The sequence below is a fragment of the Crotalus tigris genome, unplaced genomic scaffold (assembly GCF_016545835.1).
Source record: "Crotalus tigris isolate CLP2741 ecotype Arizona unplaced genomic scaffold, ASM1654583v1 scf7180000024366.1712601, whole genome shotgun sequence".
NCBI classification, from domain to species: domain Eukaryota; kingdom Metazoa; phylum Chordata; class Lepidosauria; order Squamata; family Viperidae; genus Crotalus; species Crotalus tigris.
The window spans coordinates 1,108,081-1,129,154 of record NW_024100534.1 but is presented as its reverse complement, the minus strand read 5'-3'; the positions used below and the strand labels follow the sequence as shown (position 1 = coordinate 1,129,154).

Below are 21,074 nucleotides of genomic sequence, written 5' to 3'. Positions count from 1 at the left end.
GCTTCATTCCTGCCATCAGAACTGATTAAGCTTCTTAGATAAGAAGCAAAACATTTTCTTCATCTTCCTCAAGGAAAAAAACAGTTCAGTTGCCTTTTGAAGAAAAAAAACTCCTTTGAGACACACTACCTTTGGTTCTCCCAGTAATATAATTTAATAATCTTTGTATCATATTGTACAGTAACAATAAGCAACTGAAGTAGCAAAACCTCCCTCCCTTCCCCTCCATTTTGGTGTTCCTCTCCAATTTTCAAAATGGCTATGGGTTTGGTTGGGTTTGTTTTTACTGAATTGTATCTTATTTTTCTATAGAAAGTTTTGAAAAATGTTAATTAGCTAACATCAGAAGTTGACAGATGAAAAAGTAATGAATTAATTCCCCTGACTAATAAACTCATGTGGCCACAGAACATCTACAAGACAAAATGCTTAAGCAACATTTCATGTGCAACCTCAATAAGACATTTATCCTGTACTTCAGATATGAAAAATGCTCTTTATAAATGCAAAATAAATCATGCAGAACTAAAATATGAACACTTTTCTTTAGGAATAATGCAAATCTATGTCTATATCCACTAAGAAGTATGCAAAATTTGAAGTACTCTAAACCATGTGGTGCAGGCAGTCTTCCATTCACCCCTTGCCACATGTTCTTCAAGACAGAGAGAGAGAGAAGAGTTTCTCTATTATTAATCCCACAAATACTAAGTTGTTCTATGTACTTAAATATGTTTTCTTATTTTTAAATTTAACTATCATTCTTTATATTAATACTTGTTATTGTTTTCTCAAAAACTAAAATGTTTGTGAGCATTATCCAGTTACTTCAGTAGGCATCTCTGTTCAGTCTAAGAGCCATGCTGTCTTAGCACTGAAAGTCAAAACTGGGTAATATCAAATATTAAGGGAAGTCCTACTGGTTTGAAAAATAAAATAGTGTAACCGTTTTCCCCTTTTCTCACAGTGTGCTGCTGCTAATAATAAAACAATTCAAGTTATAGATTTTTTACAATGATAGTTGCTCACTGTCTCATTTGTATATCCCTACTCCTAGGAGATTTATTGAATATACATTAATTAAAACATTTTCTAAGCCAAGTTTAGTTTTAAGGGTTTTGAAAGAACAATGACAATTTATTATATAAATATGTGTACCACTTTTTCCACTAATCTTTGTCATTTAAACAGAATTAACAGTTTTGTCCCAAGCATAACCTTCCTGGAAACTTTCTATTTAGTATGTTTACTATATTATGACTCATCCTTTATTGAAAATGTTTCTCTTTCCTCTGTGGTGATACACATTTCCTTCTCTTCAAAATATTCATTAAACATCCTTATATATATATGCAAATAAAGTTACCAGCTTGCATATGGAAGAGATCATCTTGACTAATACTTGGCTGAAAAAAATTCTTCCAATTTCCTGAAAGTTTTCTTCCTCTGGAAAAAAAATGCTTCTATCTTGTATCGCTCTCTCAGATTTATGAGAATTTATCAGATTTATGAGAATTTATTTTAGTGATGCTTATTAGGTTTGTTTATTTTTGTGAAGCAGTGGAGGGTACTATGTATCATCCTGTATCTCTCTTATCATTCTGTGGCCCCCCTGACTGTCTCCTTGATCTGAGAAATCCCCATGTGGGGAGTTGCCTCTTAATGTCTTTCTCTGAGATGTTTTTGAAACAGGGGGATTAGAGAGGCTGCAAACTACAGAAGAGATCATTTATCATTGGGACATTCCAACACAACTTCAGAAGCAATTTCTTTCCCATTAATTTAGTAAGATTACAGATAGTTCTTGACTTAGGACCACAACTGGGAACAGAATTTTCATTGCTAAGCAAGATGTTTATTAAGTGAGTTGCACCCAATTTTATAATCTTTTTTGCTACAAGCAAATCACTATAGCTCCTAAGTGAATCATGCAATCATTAAGCAAATCTGGCTTATACTTGCCTGTTATCAACATTCAAACTTTGATCACATGACTGGGCATTGTGTAGTGGTGATAAACCTGAGTTGTAAGTCACTTTTTTCAGTGCCGTTGTAAATTTGAACAGTCACTAAATGAATGATTGTAAATCGAGGACTAGCTGTAGTAAACATCTTTCAAAGAAAGCCTTAACCATAGTAATATCTGAGAAATAGACATACTATGGATAGTACGTAGTCTTAATCTAAAATAAATAGGATTGGAAGTGTATATCTTGATGTGATTATTTTCCCATAATTGCAAATGCATGTATTCACTATGGGAATACATGTGTTCTATTTTTGTAGTTATTTTACTATGCCTGCTGGGCTTCTTATGGGATCTGTGGATACAGGAAGTTCAGCTTCCAGTCAGATTTTCCTGTTGCATTTATCATGAGCTAACTATGTGTATGTGTGTATATGAAACAATGATAATTTTGCAAACAAATGTTAGTTATAAAACTCATGCTATCATATCTAATTCCTGGCAACCCATATTCTTCTGTTCTCTTCTTCTATTTTGCCTGTACGCCCCCCTCTTAAAATAGCGTTCTGTCATTCCAGGCCTAATGTTTCACTCATTACCTGCTCTGGAGAGTTTCACTTATATACCTCTAGGCTGATAATGATAGCAATAATAATAGTAGTACATATAATTTTATCTGCCATGTTTCAGATATTTAAAGCATATTTGTGATACATTTATTTCAGCAAATAATGAGATAAGCTGCAAAATATTTAAGATGGATTCCTCTAATGGTAATCCATACAATACTCACTTCTTTCATATTTCTCTTTTCTTCATGAACTATCACCCCTTTTGTTCCTTTGTTGTCTCAGTGTTAATTCTTTACTGTTTTTCTACATTGGGCCACTGTTCGTTTCTTTTCACCTTTAGTTACTGAGAAAGGAATGCACAAAGAAAAAGGACAAATGTGTTATTTCTTAGTACATATATATTTTACATTCTTGCCTGTACATATGTTACTTCTGCTAATGCTCACTTTATTGCTTATTTAAGGTATCCTGCTTTATATCACATCAGATCTCATGGGGGCATAGACAGGTTCAAACCTTACAGTTTTAATATGCAATTTTTTACCATATTTGTGTTGGTATTTATAAGAAAAGGCCCTCTACTTTACTAATTTTTCTCACATTTTGTGGGAGAGGAAAAGATGAATGATAGGTGACAAAGCATGAAAGAAAGGACATAGAAGTGGAAAATACTATCATCTGGACCTCCTACAAAATACCATGAATGAGACAGCATGATGATAGAGCAAAAATATTTTTTGAAAACTCCCTGTATCTCACAGTGGAACTGTCAGCCCTTCAAAGTACTCCAGACAAGAAATCAGTACTATCAGTATTAACACTACTACCTTACTATTGCCCTGACTTTGGCTCTTTCTCTTCCTGTCTCCCAATTACAGGAACATTCTTTTTCCTGACAGCTACATTAGATTGATCTGGTGCCATCAAGCCACTGACAACCCTTAGTGATCACATAGATTTTTCTCAAGGAGAATCTGGTTCCAGCTTGGTCTTTTAGTTCTTACAATGGTGCACCCATTGTCGCTATAATCGAGTCAACTCAACTTGCTGCTGCATGTCCTCTTCTCTTTCCTTCAACCTTTCCCAGTATTACAGACTTTTCAGATACTATTCAATCTAACCAACACATATAATGTAAAATTTCAGGCCAGTACAGAATTCTATCACAGCAGAATAGCAGAATGCTGTATGGATAACTGAATTATATCTGATGATGAAATGAACATTGCCAAGATATATTCACACTGTCTTATAATCTAAATGTTAGCATAGTAATTCAAGGCATCGCAAAAATGATAAATATACAAGATACATAAAAATATCCAAAGTATATAAACTTTAGAAAGTTCATTACAACTCAATATCTCCTCAGAGCATAGCTTTTAAAACAATAGTGAAAAAGGAAACAATAAGTGTAACTAGATGATGATAATAATAATAGTAATAATAATAATAATAATAATAATAAAAGTTGGAAGGGACCTTGGAGGTCATCGAGTCCAACCCCCTGCTCAGGCAGGAACCCCACACCATTTCAGACAAATGGCTGTCCAGTCTCTTCTTAAAAACTTCCAGTGTTGGAGCATTCACCGCTTCTGGAAGCAGGTTGTTCCATTGGTTAATTGTTTTAACTGTCAGCAAGTTTCTCCTTAGTTCTAAGTTGCTTCTCTCCATGATCAGTTTCCATCCGTTGCTTTTCGTCCTGCCTTCAGGCACCTTGGAGAATAGCTTGACTCCCTCTTCTTTGTGGCAGCTCCTGAGATATTGGAACACTGCTATCATGTCCCCCCTCGTCCTTCTCTTCATTAAGCTAGACCACAGGTCGGCAACCTGCGGCTCCGGAGCCGCATGCGGCTCTTTGAGCCTTCCCTGTGGCTCCCAGCCTCCTCTGCCTTTGCAGAGAGAGACATAGACAGAGAGAGGCAATTGCACTTCCCTGCTTCTCTCTCTCTCTCTCTGTGTGTATCTCTGTGTGTGTGGGTGGGTGTTTTGTGTGTGTCTGTGTGTATGTGTAAAAGAGAGTGCGCTCACAGTGTTCTCCGAGGAGCTCAAAAGCTTTCTGGGCGGAGCTCCTCCCTTTGCTGCGTCTCTGAAGGAAGCAGGAAGCAGGAAGGGCAGGAGAGAGCTAGCTAGCCCAGCTAGGCTGACTCAGGAATTCTGGGAGTTGAAGTCCATGAGTCATAAAAGAGACGAGGTTGCCTACCCCGGAGGTTGTTGGACAACAGCTTGAAGCTTGCCAGGTGAGCAGCAGATAGGAGGGGGGGGGGAGAAAGAGAGAGAGAGAAAGAGAGAGAGAGGGAGAGAGAGAGAGTGGGGGAAGAGGAGTGGCAGACCAAGGGCAGATAGAGAGGGAGGGAGAGAGAGACCCTTTTGACATCTAAAATGAAGATAACACTGCATATATCCTTTTTTTACCTGTGTGTGTATGTAATTTTATTCTCTTAAAGCATTCTCTTGGTGATCATTGTTTTAATAGTATGGATATTCCCAAGAGTCATATTTTTACTTTTATTTTTAATGTGTATATGTGTGCGTGTGTCTGTGTATGTGTGTGTATACACACACATATACACATACACATACACACAAACACACACACACACACACACACACACACACACCTATAATAAAGGTAAAAAAGGATAGATGCAGTGTTATCTTCATTTTAGATATCAAAAGGGTTTTGCGGCTCCCAGTGTTTTGTTTTTGGTGGGAAACGGGTCCAAGTGGCTCTTTGAGTGTTTTGGGTTGCCTACCCCTGAGCTAGACATACCCAATTCCAGCAACCATTCCTTATATGTTTTAGCCTCCAGTCCCCTAATCATTTATTGTCTCTTCGCAAAAACAATTATATATGACAATAGAACCATATTTTCATGGATTCTTAATTTTTCTGTTCTAATTTCAAAAGCTTAATGAAATTTCTATTTACATAGACTGTTCACATTTCCATATTAATTTTAAAAGCTTAAATATTTGTCTTGGCTTAGATTGTTCTTTGTACTAAGTCTGAGAGAATTTAAATATTAAAGTAAAATATAATAGAAAATGACCAGTGTGGTGGCTTAAAGGTAGAACTCTCACCTCACAATCATGAGGCTATGAGTTCGATCCTAGGTAGCAGTAGATATCTGCTGTGAGCTCCACACAGGTATCAGGAAGGGCATCTGGCCAGTAAATGCTCAGCTCCATTCAATCGCCCTGATCCCATCCTGATGCAAGGAATTAGACACTTGTTAAAAGAAAAAAAAGTGGAATACAATAGAAACTAATACCTGCAGATCAATTGATACCTGCAGATCAAGCATGTATACTAGCATCTATTTAGAACATAGTGGTATCTACCTTTAAATAAGCATCTGTATGATTGCACATGTATAAAACCCCAAATAAATGTAACTTTTTTCACACTAGATTCTCATGATGCAGTTCTGAGATTCAATTCTGCTCCAACAAAAGGCTATGAAAAAGATGTTGGAAATAAAACCACAATGCGCATCATTAATTCCCAGGTAAATCTGTTGAAGATCCATAAATATATATTATTTTCTAGGAGATATTGACTTTTTGTAAGCAATATGAAATTTAATAAACACATTTCTAAATGTTTACATGTATCTCCATCCATATACTCAAGAGAATTTCTTTAACTATTCTACAACATAATTTTATTTATTAATCAAAAATGGATTGCTGCTCTTAGATAGTTGATAATCATCAGTCAGCATGCCTATTAGCTTCAGTGTAAAATTCTGTTAGGATTGTAAATAATAAACTCCTAGCTTCATAATATGTAGGACATTTTTTTAATTTTATATCCTAAGGATCACATTAAAAAAATAGGAGAGGAAAATAAACAGGAAAGCCAGATGCAGTGGCATTTGTTGATTTGTCTGTCCTTATCATCTTTATTATTTCATTCTTTATAAATGGTAACTTAAGTAGACAACTTCATTTTTTTCTGCATTTTAAATGTGCAAATTTATGCTTCCTAGGCAAATAATCAGGAGAGATCTTTTGGATAGTATAATTTTCCAGATACGTAATTTTTATCTTTAAAAATGCATGCAAAAATGGTTTGGAGAAAGATATTTTAAATTAGTTAGAAAGATATTTCATGGAGGAGTAAATCTGAAGTTGTAGAGAGTGGAATGAAGTTAAGAGCTGTAATGATTAGAGATTCATGACCAAACGGAATGAATACTCTTTTTTAAAAACCTGCAGCACCCTCTTGTGGCAGGTACATTATTTACTACAAAACAAACTTCTATTTGTATGCATTTTGAATTTTGTATTTCTTAACTATGACATGCAGCAAATAAATTCCCCATTCCTCAGGCCATAATTATTTCTTAAATACTTGTGGGAAAATATTTCATGGCTGCAGTATCCCCGTACATAGGCTGAAAATGACTACATTTTTTGCATAGGATCTCACCATTCTTGAGCATACAGGTAGTCCCCACTTAACAACCACAATTGGGCCTGGCAACTCCATTGCTTAAGTGTCGTTAGGTGAAACATCACATGATCACGCTGCTCTTGTGACATCACTTTTACTTCCATAGTTAAGCAAATCACCACAGTCATTAAAGAGGCATCAGTGACTGCCACTTCTTTTTGACTTTTTGTTTTTCAGAAGCCAGTTGTGAAGCGCACATATAGCAATCATGTGACTGCAGGATGCTGCAACAGTTGTAACTGTATCTTCAGCTGTTGTAGTGAACCAATAGCTAGCATTATTTTAGCAGTGACAATTACTGATTGCAACCTACAAGAAAAATTAAAAAAAACTGATTTATTCTAGGTAGACAGCAGCATGTTCTTTGGCAAAGCCATTCTCTCTCATTTCTTTCTTTCTTGAAAGTGATATGAGAAGACTTACCTTCTGCTCTGCGATGGTATTCTACATATGGAGTGTGTGCAAGGGTACTTCAAATTTCTTTTCGAAAGTGTAAAGTGCATTTAAACCTGATGACAGAAGAGTTGAAGGGGATTTAAAGCTAATTTTTAAGCTAAACTGCCAGATAATGGTAAGAACATAGAAGAGAAATAAAGTTTGGAATGTTTTTAGTAGATATGTGTTTCTTTGCATTTAACAGATTCTTACTAATCCTAATTATCATTTCGTCGATAACACCTTGTATAAAGATGTTATTTTAGTGGCTTGGGATCCTGCTCCTTATTCTTCAAATCTGGATAAGGTAAGTCATCAGTTATTGTGTTGATGCCACTGTGCACTTTCTTTATTCAAAAGAAATGAGCTTCATAGTCTTCCTTAGGGCTTTTGCCAAAACTGAATCTACGAGAGAAATTGTTAAACCATTTACGGATCTATATTTAAATGTTTAAAATATTGAAAAGCAACATTGTTTTCCATATCTCATTGAAATGTATTCCTAGAGCACAAAATGACTGACGTACTGATCTGTCTGTATATAGTTGAACTTTAGCCATTTTTAAATATCTACCTTTGGGAAATTTCTGTATTTCCATTTTTTTTTATGTTTTCTGATTCATACGTGCACACATTCATGACCATTCTCTATTTATCCCACTATTTTCTTTCAAGATAAGTAGGGTTTAGAAAAGGAGTAATAGTAAGCAAAAAAGAAAGGATGAAATAGACAGCAAGAAAAAGGCAAGAAAAAGAGATACCACCATTCATTATTCTATCAAGCTTGTTTCACCCTGCTTCCTAATATGCCTTGTGTTCCCATTTCCCTTTTTTAGGATATAAATTCACCACAATTTTCTTGAACTGTCCGTTCCTTTCAGTCCATGTATTTTTCCTTCATTTATCTCTTTTTGCAATTCGGCCTTCATTCATTCTATTTGCTCAAATCTCCTCATCATACTTTTTCTGTATTAATCACCAACTCTTGTATTTATTCAGCACCAATTCGTTTTTTATTACATCTCTTCTTGTTAACCATTATCCCATTCAGGTTTCATTCAACCTTTATGTTTCTTCAGATATTCCATTTCAAACTGCCATCTCATACCTGTCTACCATCATCACATACTTAAAATATCTCCATCCATTTTCTCAGCTTCACTAAACTCTTCATCAAATTCAACTACTGTTCTTTTGCCATGCATGTAGAAATATAATTAATTAATTCCATTTGTATAACTGTCAATCACAGATTAATGACTCTAGGTGGTTAACAATGTTAGAAATATAAAAACAGAAAGAACAAAAGCAACACACATAAAATAGGGGATTTAGATATATAGCGATGCATGGGCTCAACCTTCCCACCAGAGTCCCAGGCAGAAGTCTTTAAGGCCTTATAGAGGCAGACCAATCTGATCACCAAGGGTAAAATATTCCAAAGGACAAGCACCATGAAAAAAAAAAAAGCCCCCTTTCTGAATCCTGTCAGATGAAACTCTTTAGTAGATGGAACCTGCAGCATGCCTTTTTTGTCAGATCTAATGGGAAGGTAGGCATAATTGGGGAGAGGCAAGCCCACAAATAATCTGGCTCCAGACCATGAAGGATTTTATAGGTTACAACCAGCGACTTGAATTGCACTCAAAACAAAATGGCAACCTAGATAGGTACAGGAAGGAAGAACCATAGCATTTTAAATGATATCTGGGATTTTAAAATCTAATCTGCCAGGCTTAATAAATAAAGTTTCATCTTTTTACCTTAGAGAGAGATTCATATCACACATGGTCAAATTATGCAAGTTTTACATATTGCTATAACCAATGGTGGGATTGAAATATGTGAACAACCGGTTCTCTGTGTGGATGCCGTTTCCAGAAGTCCATTCTGGGCCTGGGCAACAAAAAATTAGTTACCGGTTCTGCCGAAGTGGTGCGAACCAGCTGAATCCCACTACTGGCTATAACCAGTTCATTCATAAATCAAAATCTAGAAAAAATGTGTAGCCACATAAGTACAGAACAAATTTCGAAAATGGAGTACATATCTGGTTAGGGTAAAATATGGACAAATAATAAAGTCACATTTTAATCATTCTTATTTTTCTTGAATATTTTTCAGGGTTCCTGCAATATTCTATCATTCTAAATTCCTGAAATCTTTTATCCTTTACTACCCAAATATTCCAGATGTCTTTATAGGTAGCACCTGGTTTATGAACATTCATTCAATAACTGTTGTGACAATGTTGAGTGGGTGCCATTGCAGCACACCCACGGTCATGTGACTGCATTTGGGGGCTTGGCAACTGACTGAAACTTCCAAACGTTGCAGAGTCCTGCAGACATGTGCACAGGGAAAAACAATGGGGAAGCTGGCAGGGAAGATAACAAGTCACTCCTGCCCCTTTTTCTCCCAAGGAGCCTCTTACAGAGCACGAGATCCCAGGAATCTCATACTCCTTAGTGCATTCATGCCTGCTGTACTCTCCCAGCCGTACTCCGTAAAGACCATGTATCCAGCCATGCCATAATATCTCCTCCCCAGCTCAGCTTATTCTATACCAGCCTGCTTGCAAGCCATTTGGAACTTTCAACTTCCTGCTGACAACCTTATTGATTGTGCTTGTTGAAATCTTGCAAGAAGTCACAAGTCCAGTCACATGAAATTCTCACTTAACAACAGCATTGGCAACTGCAGGGATTGCTGTTGCTGACCAATATACTCATGTGACATCATGCTTTATGACTCCATCACTTAGCAATGGAAATCATAGCCCCATTTACCATAGTTAAGCAAGAACTACCTGAAAATGCTGCAGTTGGAATTGTATTTGCTGGAACTGTAAATGTGCAAAGTGTCATATTGGGCCCTTTTTTTTAATCTTACCCATTGGTATGATATCATTACAAAATCGAATAATGGGATGTTGCACCAATAGAGAATAAAACACTATATTTTTGCTGAACAGTACAGTCTCTAATTTTGACAGCATTTTCATAAAATCATAGAATCAAAGGGCTGGAAGGAATCTCAAAGGTCTTCTAGTCCAACCCCCTACTCAAGGCAGGAACCTTATACCATTCCAATTAAATGGTTGTCCAGTCTATTTTTTAAAATCTCCAGTAATGGAGCTCTTATTTAAATATAAATAAAAATGAATAAAAAATAAGGTAAAAGAGATTTTACCTGAATCTCTCTCTGTGTGTCTGTACATGTGTGGTGAGATAATTGTTTCCTAAGTCCTAGAGATACTGAAATTTATGTGATAATAACAGCTTCCTAACCAATCCTCCTATCAACTACTAATCTATTGCAAACAACGTTTAGAGGTTTATTTGTATTTTAGAATTACCAAGAAAGTGTGTCAAAATCTCTGCTCATTTTGCTGTCTTTTGTATCATAAAATATATCATTAAGCAAATTACATGGTTATTAACAAACCATGTGGTCATTAAGTGAATCCATTCTGAATGAATGGTTTTTTTGCTCAAAAACTGACAAAAAAATGCTAAAAGCTGACAAAAATCACAGTCACATGAATATGGGACATTACAATCTGTCATAAATTCAACCAAGTGCCCAAAATGCCATCATGTCACCCGGGGAGGCTGTGGGGCAGTTGTAATTTTGAGGATGGATTGTAAATAACTTCTGGGGTTATTCATAATTTTGAATGGTCACTAAGTGACTGATCATTAACTGAGGACTGCCTGTAAATTAATAGTGATTAAAATAGTGATGGATTTTTAAGTAAAAGATGTAGCATACTGCTTCTGCTGAGCTATAGCATGAGTGCATTTATATTTACAGAGATGACAATGTGATACTTTAGATAATTTTTGGTGTATGCTGAGCACTCTATGAAAAATTTTATTTTCAATTTTTTTTTCCCTGCTAGTGGTATAGGAATCCAGACTACAACCTGTTTACTCCATATGTACAGCACCGCAGTAAAAATCCAAACCAGCCATTCTACATTCTTCATCCAAAATTTATATGGCAGCTCTGGGATATTATTCAGGAGAACACTAAAGAGAAGATACAGCCCAACCCTCCTTCTTCAGGTTTCATTGGTAGGTATGTCTGGTGGTAGGTTTTCTCATGTGTTCTGTTGTAAATAATTATTTATATCACTTGAAATCTTGTATATCAAAATGGTAAAAATGGTAAAAAAAATTACAGAAACCGATGGAAAGCATGTTGTTCAGGAATAGGTGCCATATCAGCTGCTCTTATTTCTGAAAAAATCATTTATTATTGAAGTGTGCACCACAACTTTTATTTATGGTGGACAAGAAGCTTTTATTTGGTTTCATACAAAGATAAAATATAAAACTAATAAATAATGACTAAAGTCATAAATCATTTTACCAGGTCACAGTTCAACTCTAGATATGAAAGTATTTCAAACTCTGGCTCGCTGGCATTTGAGAATTAATACACTATTTTAACTTATGTAGCTGAAATTATAAATAAATTTGCATAAAGGTCTTTCAATGATATTCACATAAACATCAAATAATTTATGAAACATGTCACAATTCAAAGCAGATTAAAATATAGTGTCTACTTTTTAATATAACAAGGTCTTCCAGCTGCCTTTATGCCAAAGGCAGGACTTGAACTAGGCCTCCCCATTTCTAGCCAGGTGCCTTAACCACAGCACCAGACTGGCTCTCTTGCCATTCGTTGGGTCATCTTTTTACTTAATCTTAGTCTTATTTTTTCACTGTGTTCTGTGACTTACATTATCAGAGCCTGCAGATCACTAGTAGTGTGATTACCATAACATAGCAAATTGTTATTCTTCTAATTTTAAAGCCATAATAATCTTTGAATCCTGCTTCCTTCAATATGTATTCAGCATATAGGTTGATTAAATAAGAAAAGAGTATACAGCTTTATTTCACTCTTTTGTCAATGTGAAGCCAATCTGTGCTATGCTGGTACAATGGTTAGAATGCAGTATTGCAGGTTTTGAAAGATTCTGGCATTCCAATTTTTCTAAGCATATTTCAAAGTTTGACATGATCAATACAATCAAAGGCCTTTTATACGAAATAAGCACATATTGATTTATTTTTGGTATTCCTTGGGTTTTTCAATTATCCAGTAATAAGATTTCTTGTTCCTCGACTTTATTCAAACCAACTTGAACATTCGGTTTTCTCTCTTACCACACAGGGCTCCAATCTTTATTGCATCATCCTAAGCATTATTTTGTTAGCATATGAAGTTAAGGACATACAATAGCTTGCAGGCAAGTCTGCTTTCTTTGGTATTTGTATGTAGACTAAGCTATTCCAGTCTATTAGCCACTGTGTCATTTTCCAGATTGGCTGGCATAGTTTGATTAGAATCTTTATTTAGTCTTCTTTTGTTGCTTGCATATTTCTGTAAATATTCAATCAATTCCTGTAGCCTTCTAAATTGGCAATGCTAATTTGACTGTCTCCACTGTTGTTCAATATCTACTCTGAGTCAATCTTCAACTAGGCACTGGAGAACATCGATGCTGGCATCAAAGTAAATGGTGATTGGATCAACAACTTAAGATATGCTGATGATACAGTTCTGCTTACTAGTAAGCATGAAGACCTTCAGCTCCTCATCAACAGAGTCACAGAAATATCTGGGGACTTCCGGTGGATCTGCGCGCGCGATGGCGGCTACTTTGTAGCCGTCCTCCTGGGTAAGTGTTTGAATCGCTATGAACAGCGGACATCAGCTGTTCAGCGGTTCAAAAACCCCCTCCCGGGCAAAGGGGGGGATAGAGAGGTGTCTGAATAGTGGTAGAGCCTCTTATGCACCCCCAAAGTTTTTTTGGGGGGGTGAAAAGAGTGCTCCCACGGAGTTCAGACTGTCTCCGCTTCCCAGCTGCTTTTGTCCCTAGGGACAAAACAAGCCGCTGCAACCACCTCCGCAATTAAAGTTAACTGGTGAGGTTTTTTTAGAAGCGGACAGAGCTGAGTAGAGGATTTAGTTTTTGCTTTCTTGGATTTTATTTGGATTTTAAGTTTAAAGATTTATTTTTACTTTTATATTCCCTCTTTTTATTTTTTTTCCTTTGTTGAAAGGGAAAGTAAAATGGCGATCGGCAAGTCTTTCGGTGTTTTTTTTTCGGAAGGTAGAATTGCGACCGGCAGGCTTTTTGGGGTTTCTTTTTTCCCTTTCCCTTTTCCTTTTTTTTTTGTTTTTCTCTAATGATTGGAATGGAGTATTAGTATTATTATTTTTGTACTTTTTTTGGTTTGTTTTTTGTATTTTTTGTATTTTTAAAAAAATGGAATGGATTTTTTCTATTTAATTATTCTTTTTTCTTTCTCTCTTTTCTTTTTTTTGAACTCCTTTTTTTTATTATAATGATCTCCTCTTGAAGGATTTTTTTTTGATTTTATGGAGTTAACTTCTTTTTTTCCTTTGTTTAATTTTTGCAATTTCTAAGAAGGAGTAAAGATTTTTTTAAGATGGCTCCAAAGCATCCAGTAATCCCTACAGCTTCTAAAGTGGCTTCTTCTTTGGTGTCATCATCAGCGCAACAACCTAAATTAATAGCCTCATCTTCTTCTTTGCCACAGTCAACAATGGTGAAGGATTTGCAAGATATGATGGGAGATGTTATACTTCAAATTAGGGGAGAAATGAAACAGATTCTAGAGGAAAACAATAAGACTTTGAGGCAAGAGATAGTTTTGGCTTTAAAAGGAGTTGCCTCTGTTCTTGAAAAGTTGAATTCTCGTGTAGAAGAAGTAGTAGAAAAAGTGGAATTGATGGAGGAAAAATTTGAAAGTATGGAAAAAGAGATGAAAAATTTTCAAGATGAGATTCTTATGCTTCAATATAAACAAATGGAATATGCTTTAAGAATCAGAGGTTTGGGTGAGTCTGTGCAAGGAGATCTGAGAGAGATGGTTGCAAAGGACTTTGCTGTGATTTTGAATAGAGAAAAAGAGGAAATACTTAGTGAAATTGAACAGACATTTAGAGTTAACTCTGTGGTGGCAGAGCAAAAGAATTTACCAAGAGATGTGGTAATTTACTTTGGGAAAAGATCCCTGCACAATGAAATTATACAAGCTTTTTATAAGAAGAGGTTTCAAATTGCTTCACAAAATGTTATAATTTTAAAGGAGATCCCATCTAAAATTTTAAGAAGAAGAAAGGAGTTTGCTTTTTTAGCAGACGAACTTAAAAAGAGACAAATTTTGTTTAGATGGGATGTTCCGACTGGAATGGTGGTGAATTACCTGGGGATACGTTATAGTCTTAATACTGTTTCTAAAGCAAAAGACTTTTATACTTCGGTCCTGGGGGTATGCTCATCGCCACCTATCACGTTTAAAGCTTTGGAAGATAAAAAGGTAGAATTGCAATCTGAAGTGCTTACACTTATGAAAATTGGGAAATTTCAGTTTGAGGGGCCTCAACAAGTAGAGATGGAGGAGCAGAAGACAACTGGTATAACATACAATTGTAAAGAAAAGGATCAACAGAAGAAGGTCAAGGAAGTTTCACAAGTATTGGTTCCTGAATCTGCGGGAGAAGTAGGATTTATAAACTTTTTGGAGCAACCTTTAAGGGCAGAATTGCAGTGTGAAGAGCCTATATTAATTAAAAATGGGAAATTTCAGTTTGAGGGGCCTCAACAAGTCGAGATGAAAGAGCAGAGGATAACTTGTGCAACATATAAACGTAAAGAGAAAGACCAACAGAAGAAGGAGGTTAAGGAAGCCTCACAAGTATGGTTCCTGAGTTTGTGGGAGAACCAGGACTTACAAATTTTTGGGAGCTACCTTTAAGGGCAGATTTTAAAGTACTTCTTTCGAGATTTATGGACAAGAGAGACTGATAAGGATTGTGTTTACAGTGGATGGAACTGGCTATTGGAGAGAAGATTATGGAGATCGAATGAAAATTTTAGATAAAAAGTTTAAGTTTAACTACTTAGTTTAAGTATTTAGAAGACTATTGAGATTGCGGGAGAATTAAGATTTACAAACTTTTTGGAATTACCTTTAAGAGGTTTATGGATAAGAGAAGGAATGTGTTTACTGTGGAGGAATTTGTTATTGGTAAAGATTTAAACAGGTATAAGGGAATTTTAATGTTTTAAGTTATGTTTATGGGATCTACTATTATTATTATTTTTAAGAGAAGCTAATTTGTTTAATTAAACGTATTTAGATTTGTTTAGGATTTATATGCTTTTTAAGTTTTTTCTTTTCTTGATAGGAGAGAAGATTATGGAGATTGAATGAAAATTTTAGATAAGAAGTTTAAATATAAGTATTTAGTTTAACTATTCAAAAGAGTATCCAGTCTTAATGGTATAATGAATGTTTATATGCTTATTTTTGTGCTCTAGAGTAAAGAAAGAGGGAGATTAGATCTTATATTGTAGGTATGGATATTTAAAGAAAGTAATGTTTAAATTTGTGTTTTGGGGATTCTATATAGAATGATGGATAATAATATAAGTACAATACTAGAAAATGTTTAAAGTATATTATAATGTGTGTTTAATGTTTGCAACTATTATGTTTTAGAGAAGATAATTTGTTTAATTTAAGGTATTTAGATTTGTTTAGGATTTATATGTGTTTTAAGTTTTTTTCTATTTTTTATTTTCTTTGAAAATTTTAATTAAGCCTGTACTCAGCTCTGGGAAGGTTGGGGGAGGGAATGGGAGGTTTGGGGAAGATGGGGGAGAGTATGGGAGGGTGGGGGTTTGGGGAAGGGATTTGTTTTGTAAAATTTAAAAACTTTCAATAAAAAGAAAGGAAATATCTGAAAAATATGGCTTGAAGCTTAACACCTTAAAAACCAAGATCATGGTCGTCAGCAAACAACCCGTTAATTTATCACCAATAAATTCAGAAGAAATACCACTAGAAAAAGTTGAAAGGATCACACATCTCAGTTCCAATTTACATGAAAGCTGGGACATGACCATTGAAGTAAAGACAAGGATAGAAAAAGCTCAAACAGCATTCTTCAAAATGAAAAAGGTCTTCTGCAGTCATGACATAAGCCTAAGACTGAAAATCAGGCTTGTCAGATGCTATATTTTTTCTATCCTGCTCTATGGAGTAGAGAGTTGGTCTCTGACAGAAGGCCACCTGAAGAAACTAGAAGCATTTGAAATGTGGATTTACAGGCGGCTGTTACGTATAAACTGGGTTGACAAGATCAGAAATGAGGAGGTGATAAGCTGCCTGGGAAAGCCAAGGGAAATCATCAAAATAATTAAAAAACGAAAATTAGAATATTTTGGACATGTGATGTGACACTCAGAAAAATAAGGCATACTCCATTTAATCCTCCAGGGAAAGATTGAAGGCAAATGAGGTCCAGGCAGAAGAAGAACATTGTGCCTTCAAAATCTAAGGGACTGGTTTGGACAAAACTCAGCAGCACTTTTTTATGCAGCTGCTGATAAAAACAGGATTGCCAACATGATCGCCAACATCTGATAATGGATATTGCACAAGAAGAAGAAGAAGAATTTGGCTTCATCATCTTGTACTAGAAATTCTTATAAATAGGAAATATCTTCTAAGGCAGGGGTGTCAAACTCGCAACATCACGTGACATGTTGTGATGTATCACGACTTTTTTTTGCCATTGCCGGGCACGATTTTGCTATGATGCATCCAGCCCGCAGGCTGGCAGTTTGACACCCGTTCTAAGGTATCTTGAATTTGACATCTCTATTATACAAAATTTCATAACATACTGACTTTGGTTTATTTGCTTAGAGTCAATTGAATCTTTTAATACACCAATTTGAGGTTGGAAATTTTCTGAGTCAAAAATATTTTGGGAGATTTTTTTTGTTTTCATGTTAGTTCCCAGGTTTTTATAATTTTCACTAAAATACTTCTTTTTTTAGCAGCCTTCTGAAATTCCTGAGATCTTTGTCTCGTTGGCACTCTGTTCTAATATGAAGTTTACTTTCTTTTGTTTCTTAGCCTTTGACAATCCTTTTTTATATTCATGTTTAACATCTTTGATTTCATTCCATAATCTCTCTAATTCTTTGTCATTGATGTTCTGAATTTCAAAGGGATTACTGATGTTCTTGAAAATGTGAGTATATGCTCAAGATCATATCTTAGATTTGGAAACTGTATACTTTGTCCTTATGCTTTAGTTTGATAGGAACTTGGAAATAAGTAGTTCATTGTTCCACAGTCAGCTCCTGCCACATCTTTGCTGTTGCATCTGAGCTCTTATACCCCCTTGTGCTAATAATATGATCAGTTTCATTTCTGTATACTACATCAGCTCTCTCTCAGTAGTGATCCTATAGCAATAGCACTTAGATCATCTATGAGGATTTGTGTGTCCAAATAGGATGGCAGCTACAAGTATGAAATCAAAGTACTTTTTTACATGCATGCCTCACTATCTTGATATTTGATTCTTCCCTGCTGATGTCCTTGCCTTTTTTTTCCCCTGGTTTAAAATATTGTGTAAATCCAGTTCAGTAGATAAATGCAGCAATAGCAATAGCACTTAGACTTATATACCACTTCACAATGTTTTACAGCCCTCTCTCTAAGCAGTTTACAGAGTCAGCATATTGCCCCCAACCATCTGGGTCCTCATTTTACTGACCTTGGAAAGATGGAAGGCTGAGTCAATCATGAGCCAGTGAGACTCAAACTGCCAAACTGCTGGCAGACAGCAGAAATAGCCTGCAGTACTGCATTCTAACCACTGTGCCACCAGGGCTCATCCAAGCCCATCATCCAAACTGCGTTATCAATCACTTGTCTATCCAAGTGGCTTTCTTGGTAAACAGTCACTCTGAGTTTGACAGCATATTAGGTAGGTAGGTAGTAGGTAGGTAGGTAGGTAGGGAGGTAGGTAGATAGATAGATAGATAGATAGATAGATAGATAGATAGATAGATAGATAGATAGATAGATGACAGACAGACATACAGACAGACCACAAGAGTGACAGATAAAACACACACAAGTGATTTATCATTCCTTTCCTGCTTTGCAAGATGAAAGTATGCCTGTGCTATTGTTACTAAAATGATCATCCATATCCACCATTTTCCTAAATTGCTGCCACTCTGCTTACTTTAGCTGGGCAGCTAAGATTATTTTCATGCACTGAATGATCCTGCTGAGAGAATATATAATCTTGGACTGTACTCCTGGTGTTTGCTCATCATGTCCAGAAGCACCCTTTTCCCATGATAAGGCAATACAGCAAGACTTGAAATGCTGTTTTTCAAGATCCTCTCTCCATCTTACATTATTTTCAGTTCAATTCATCATTCTACATTCTTACTTAGTCCTTTATTTATCAAGTTTTCCCATGCCTACTTTTCTTTCCAATCTTTCACAACATGTATTTTATGTTCCAATATTTTATTTTGTTCAAACATTTTTTAATTGTACTAGTTTTTATGTCTCCCTCTTTACTAATGTATTTATCCCTCCTACAGATCATTCATTAATGAATTTTAGTTTCTTTTACTACGTGTCAGCATTTCAAGGTAGACCAAACTAGGAAACCAAAATTATGAATGCTAATTAGGCAACCCATGACCTGTTAGATCATTGTTTCAGAAATATTTCCTTACCAGATTTCTTATGTATGCCAATTGGTGTACATTCAAAGTGACAATAAAGTTGTTGTTGTTGTTAATGCCTTCAAAAGTGGTAGAGCTTCTAATATATTACCTTTACTGGAAAAAGTTTTTTTTTTTTAATTCAAGTAGATATTCAGAGATGTATGTCCCTGAAAATAGCCCATGTTGAGCACAGTCCACAGGAAATGTTTCATGATATATTGTATTACATATATCATAACAAGTTTTATGATAATTCAAAATGTTACATAAAATTTGCCAACTTTCAATTCTATGGGAGTCATGAGTCCCGGATTTTGGATGCATACTGTAAGTTAGCCTATTTGAGGTACCTCGAATCAAAAAACGTTGCCCTACGGTGCAGTTTCCGCTAGTTAAAGGTTTACAGACACAAGAGTTTTACCAATATATCGATACTACTTTTGTTATAAGGTTACAATAACAGAATTTTGCAAGTCTAAGTGCACCTCCCCCTTCCCTCCCTTTATCTTCATGAGAACTATGGAACATCATGTCTGGGAGGCTTTCTCAAATTACATTTCTGCCCCACAGTTACAGTACACTTTTTTTTTATCTGATCTTTGCAGCTCTTCCTCCTATTCCTCAGGGTTACATTTACTGCCCATTACACTATGGAATAGTACACTCTAGATAAGCAAAGACATGAATCTGGATTCTGCCAGTCTTAACCTGTCTATTACATCATGCAAGGTCTGCTGCCAATAGCTTTAGTGAGGTTTCCTTCCACTTCACTACACTGTCACAGAGGTGTGGGATAAATGTGAACCAATGGAGAGGTGATGTAGTACACAGCATAGCTAAATGGCTGTCTAGCAATACCTCTTGGAGCCTTTTGGAAGATTGGGAGGCATCTACATTCTAGTAATCAGTTCATAAATAAATTGATATATAATTTGAGCTCCATTTGCACCAGATTAAAATATTGACATCACTGTGTTAAAAAAAGTTTTTAATTGCAAATCTGCTAAGAAACATGGAAGTCAAGACTCTCCATTTTTCTTAGCTATAATAGTTACATGTATCTTCATGATACAATATTCCTCTCAGTGCCAACAAGTGTGAGAAAAGCTATTCTATTCATGTCTGGCTTTTGGCTGTGACCACTGGTGGGAACTGAATGTTGGATTACACAGGCTTTGGATGTCATCCAGAAGGGAAGTGGTTTTGTCCTTAAACAGTTCTAGACATAGAAAGATTTGCAGCATTTTAGAGTCAAAGATATGAAACAAGCAGGGATGTAAATCTAGCCTCTTGTCAGAAACACCATAAAGCAATTATCATATTCTGATAGGTGCTTAGTGTGTACCCATGCATGTTTGAAATCAGTTTATTCTTTTGGTCCTAAAAATATTGTTCAACCATGTGGATCAGTGATTGCAATGAACATTTCAGTTATTATTATGGATTTCTAACTCCATAAATTCACAAATTAAAATTATAAATATGCGATTTTTACTATTTACTGTTTATTTGACCAGAATGAAATACAGTAGACATTAATTCCATGTTTTAAAAAAAGGAGCAAGGATTGCTGCATTTCAGATACATTTTATTTTAAATATTTGAGGGGGAAAAAATCAACACCTTCAACATTAATGAAATACCATCTGGATTCCCATACTATCCTTTAAAGCAGGAGTTGGGAATTTTTGTCATTACAGATGTTGCTAAACCACAGTTCCTAGCATCCTTGCACAGTTAGGCTGCTGGATGTTATAGTTTACAACATCTGGAAGATCACAAAGTTATGCCTTTGCTTTATATTGCAATATTACCTTCCTTTCATTCAACAACTGATCGTAATGGACTACAAAGGAGTTAAGAATATCAATTTAAAATCAGCTATTTGGTTGTAGAGTAATAACATTGTAGGCTCTGAAATCAGCTGTACATAAGTGACACATTACTAGCTTCTTACTGATATCACCAGAACTAAAAGTGATCCGTTTATTCTGAATCTTACTCTCTTTTCCCTGAAGAGTACTCTGTTTATACTTC

General features: G+C 35.5%; 1 protein-coding gene across 3 annotated transcripts in view; it reads left to right on the top strand.

Annotated features, from left to right (window-relative positions):
• The window catches only part of ST6GAL2 (ST6 beta-galactoside alpha-2,6-sialyltransferase 2), a 75,585-nt gene that overhangs the window by 44,875 nt on the left and 9,636 nt on the right, over window positions 1–21,074 (top strand). For all 3 annotated transcript variants that reach the window (XM_039327742.1, XM_039327741.1, XM_039327743.1), the window contains 3 exons: window positions 5,953–6,050; window positions 7,641–7,742; window positions 11,340–11,514. In XM_039327742.1, coding sequence (XP_039183676.1) covers window positions 5,953–6,050; window positions 7,641–7,742; window positions 11,340–11,514 — 375 coding nt within the window. The remainder of the gene's footprint in view (window positions 1–5,952; window positions 6,051–7,640; window positions 7,743–11,339; window positions 11,515–21,074) is intronic.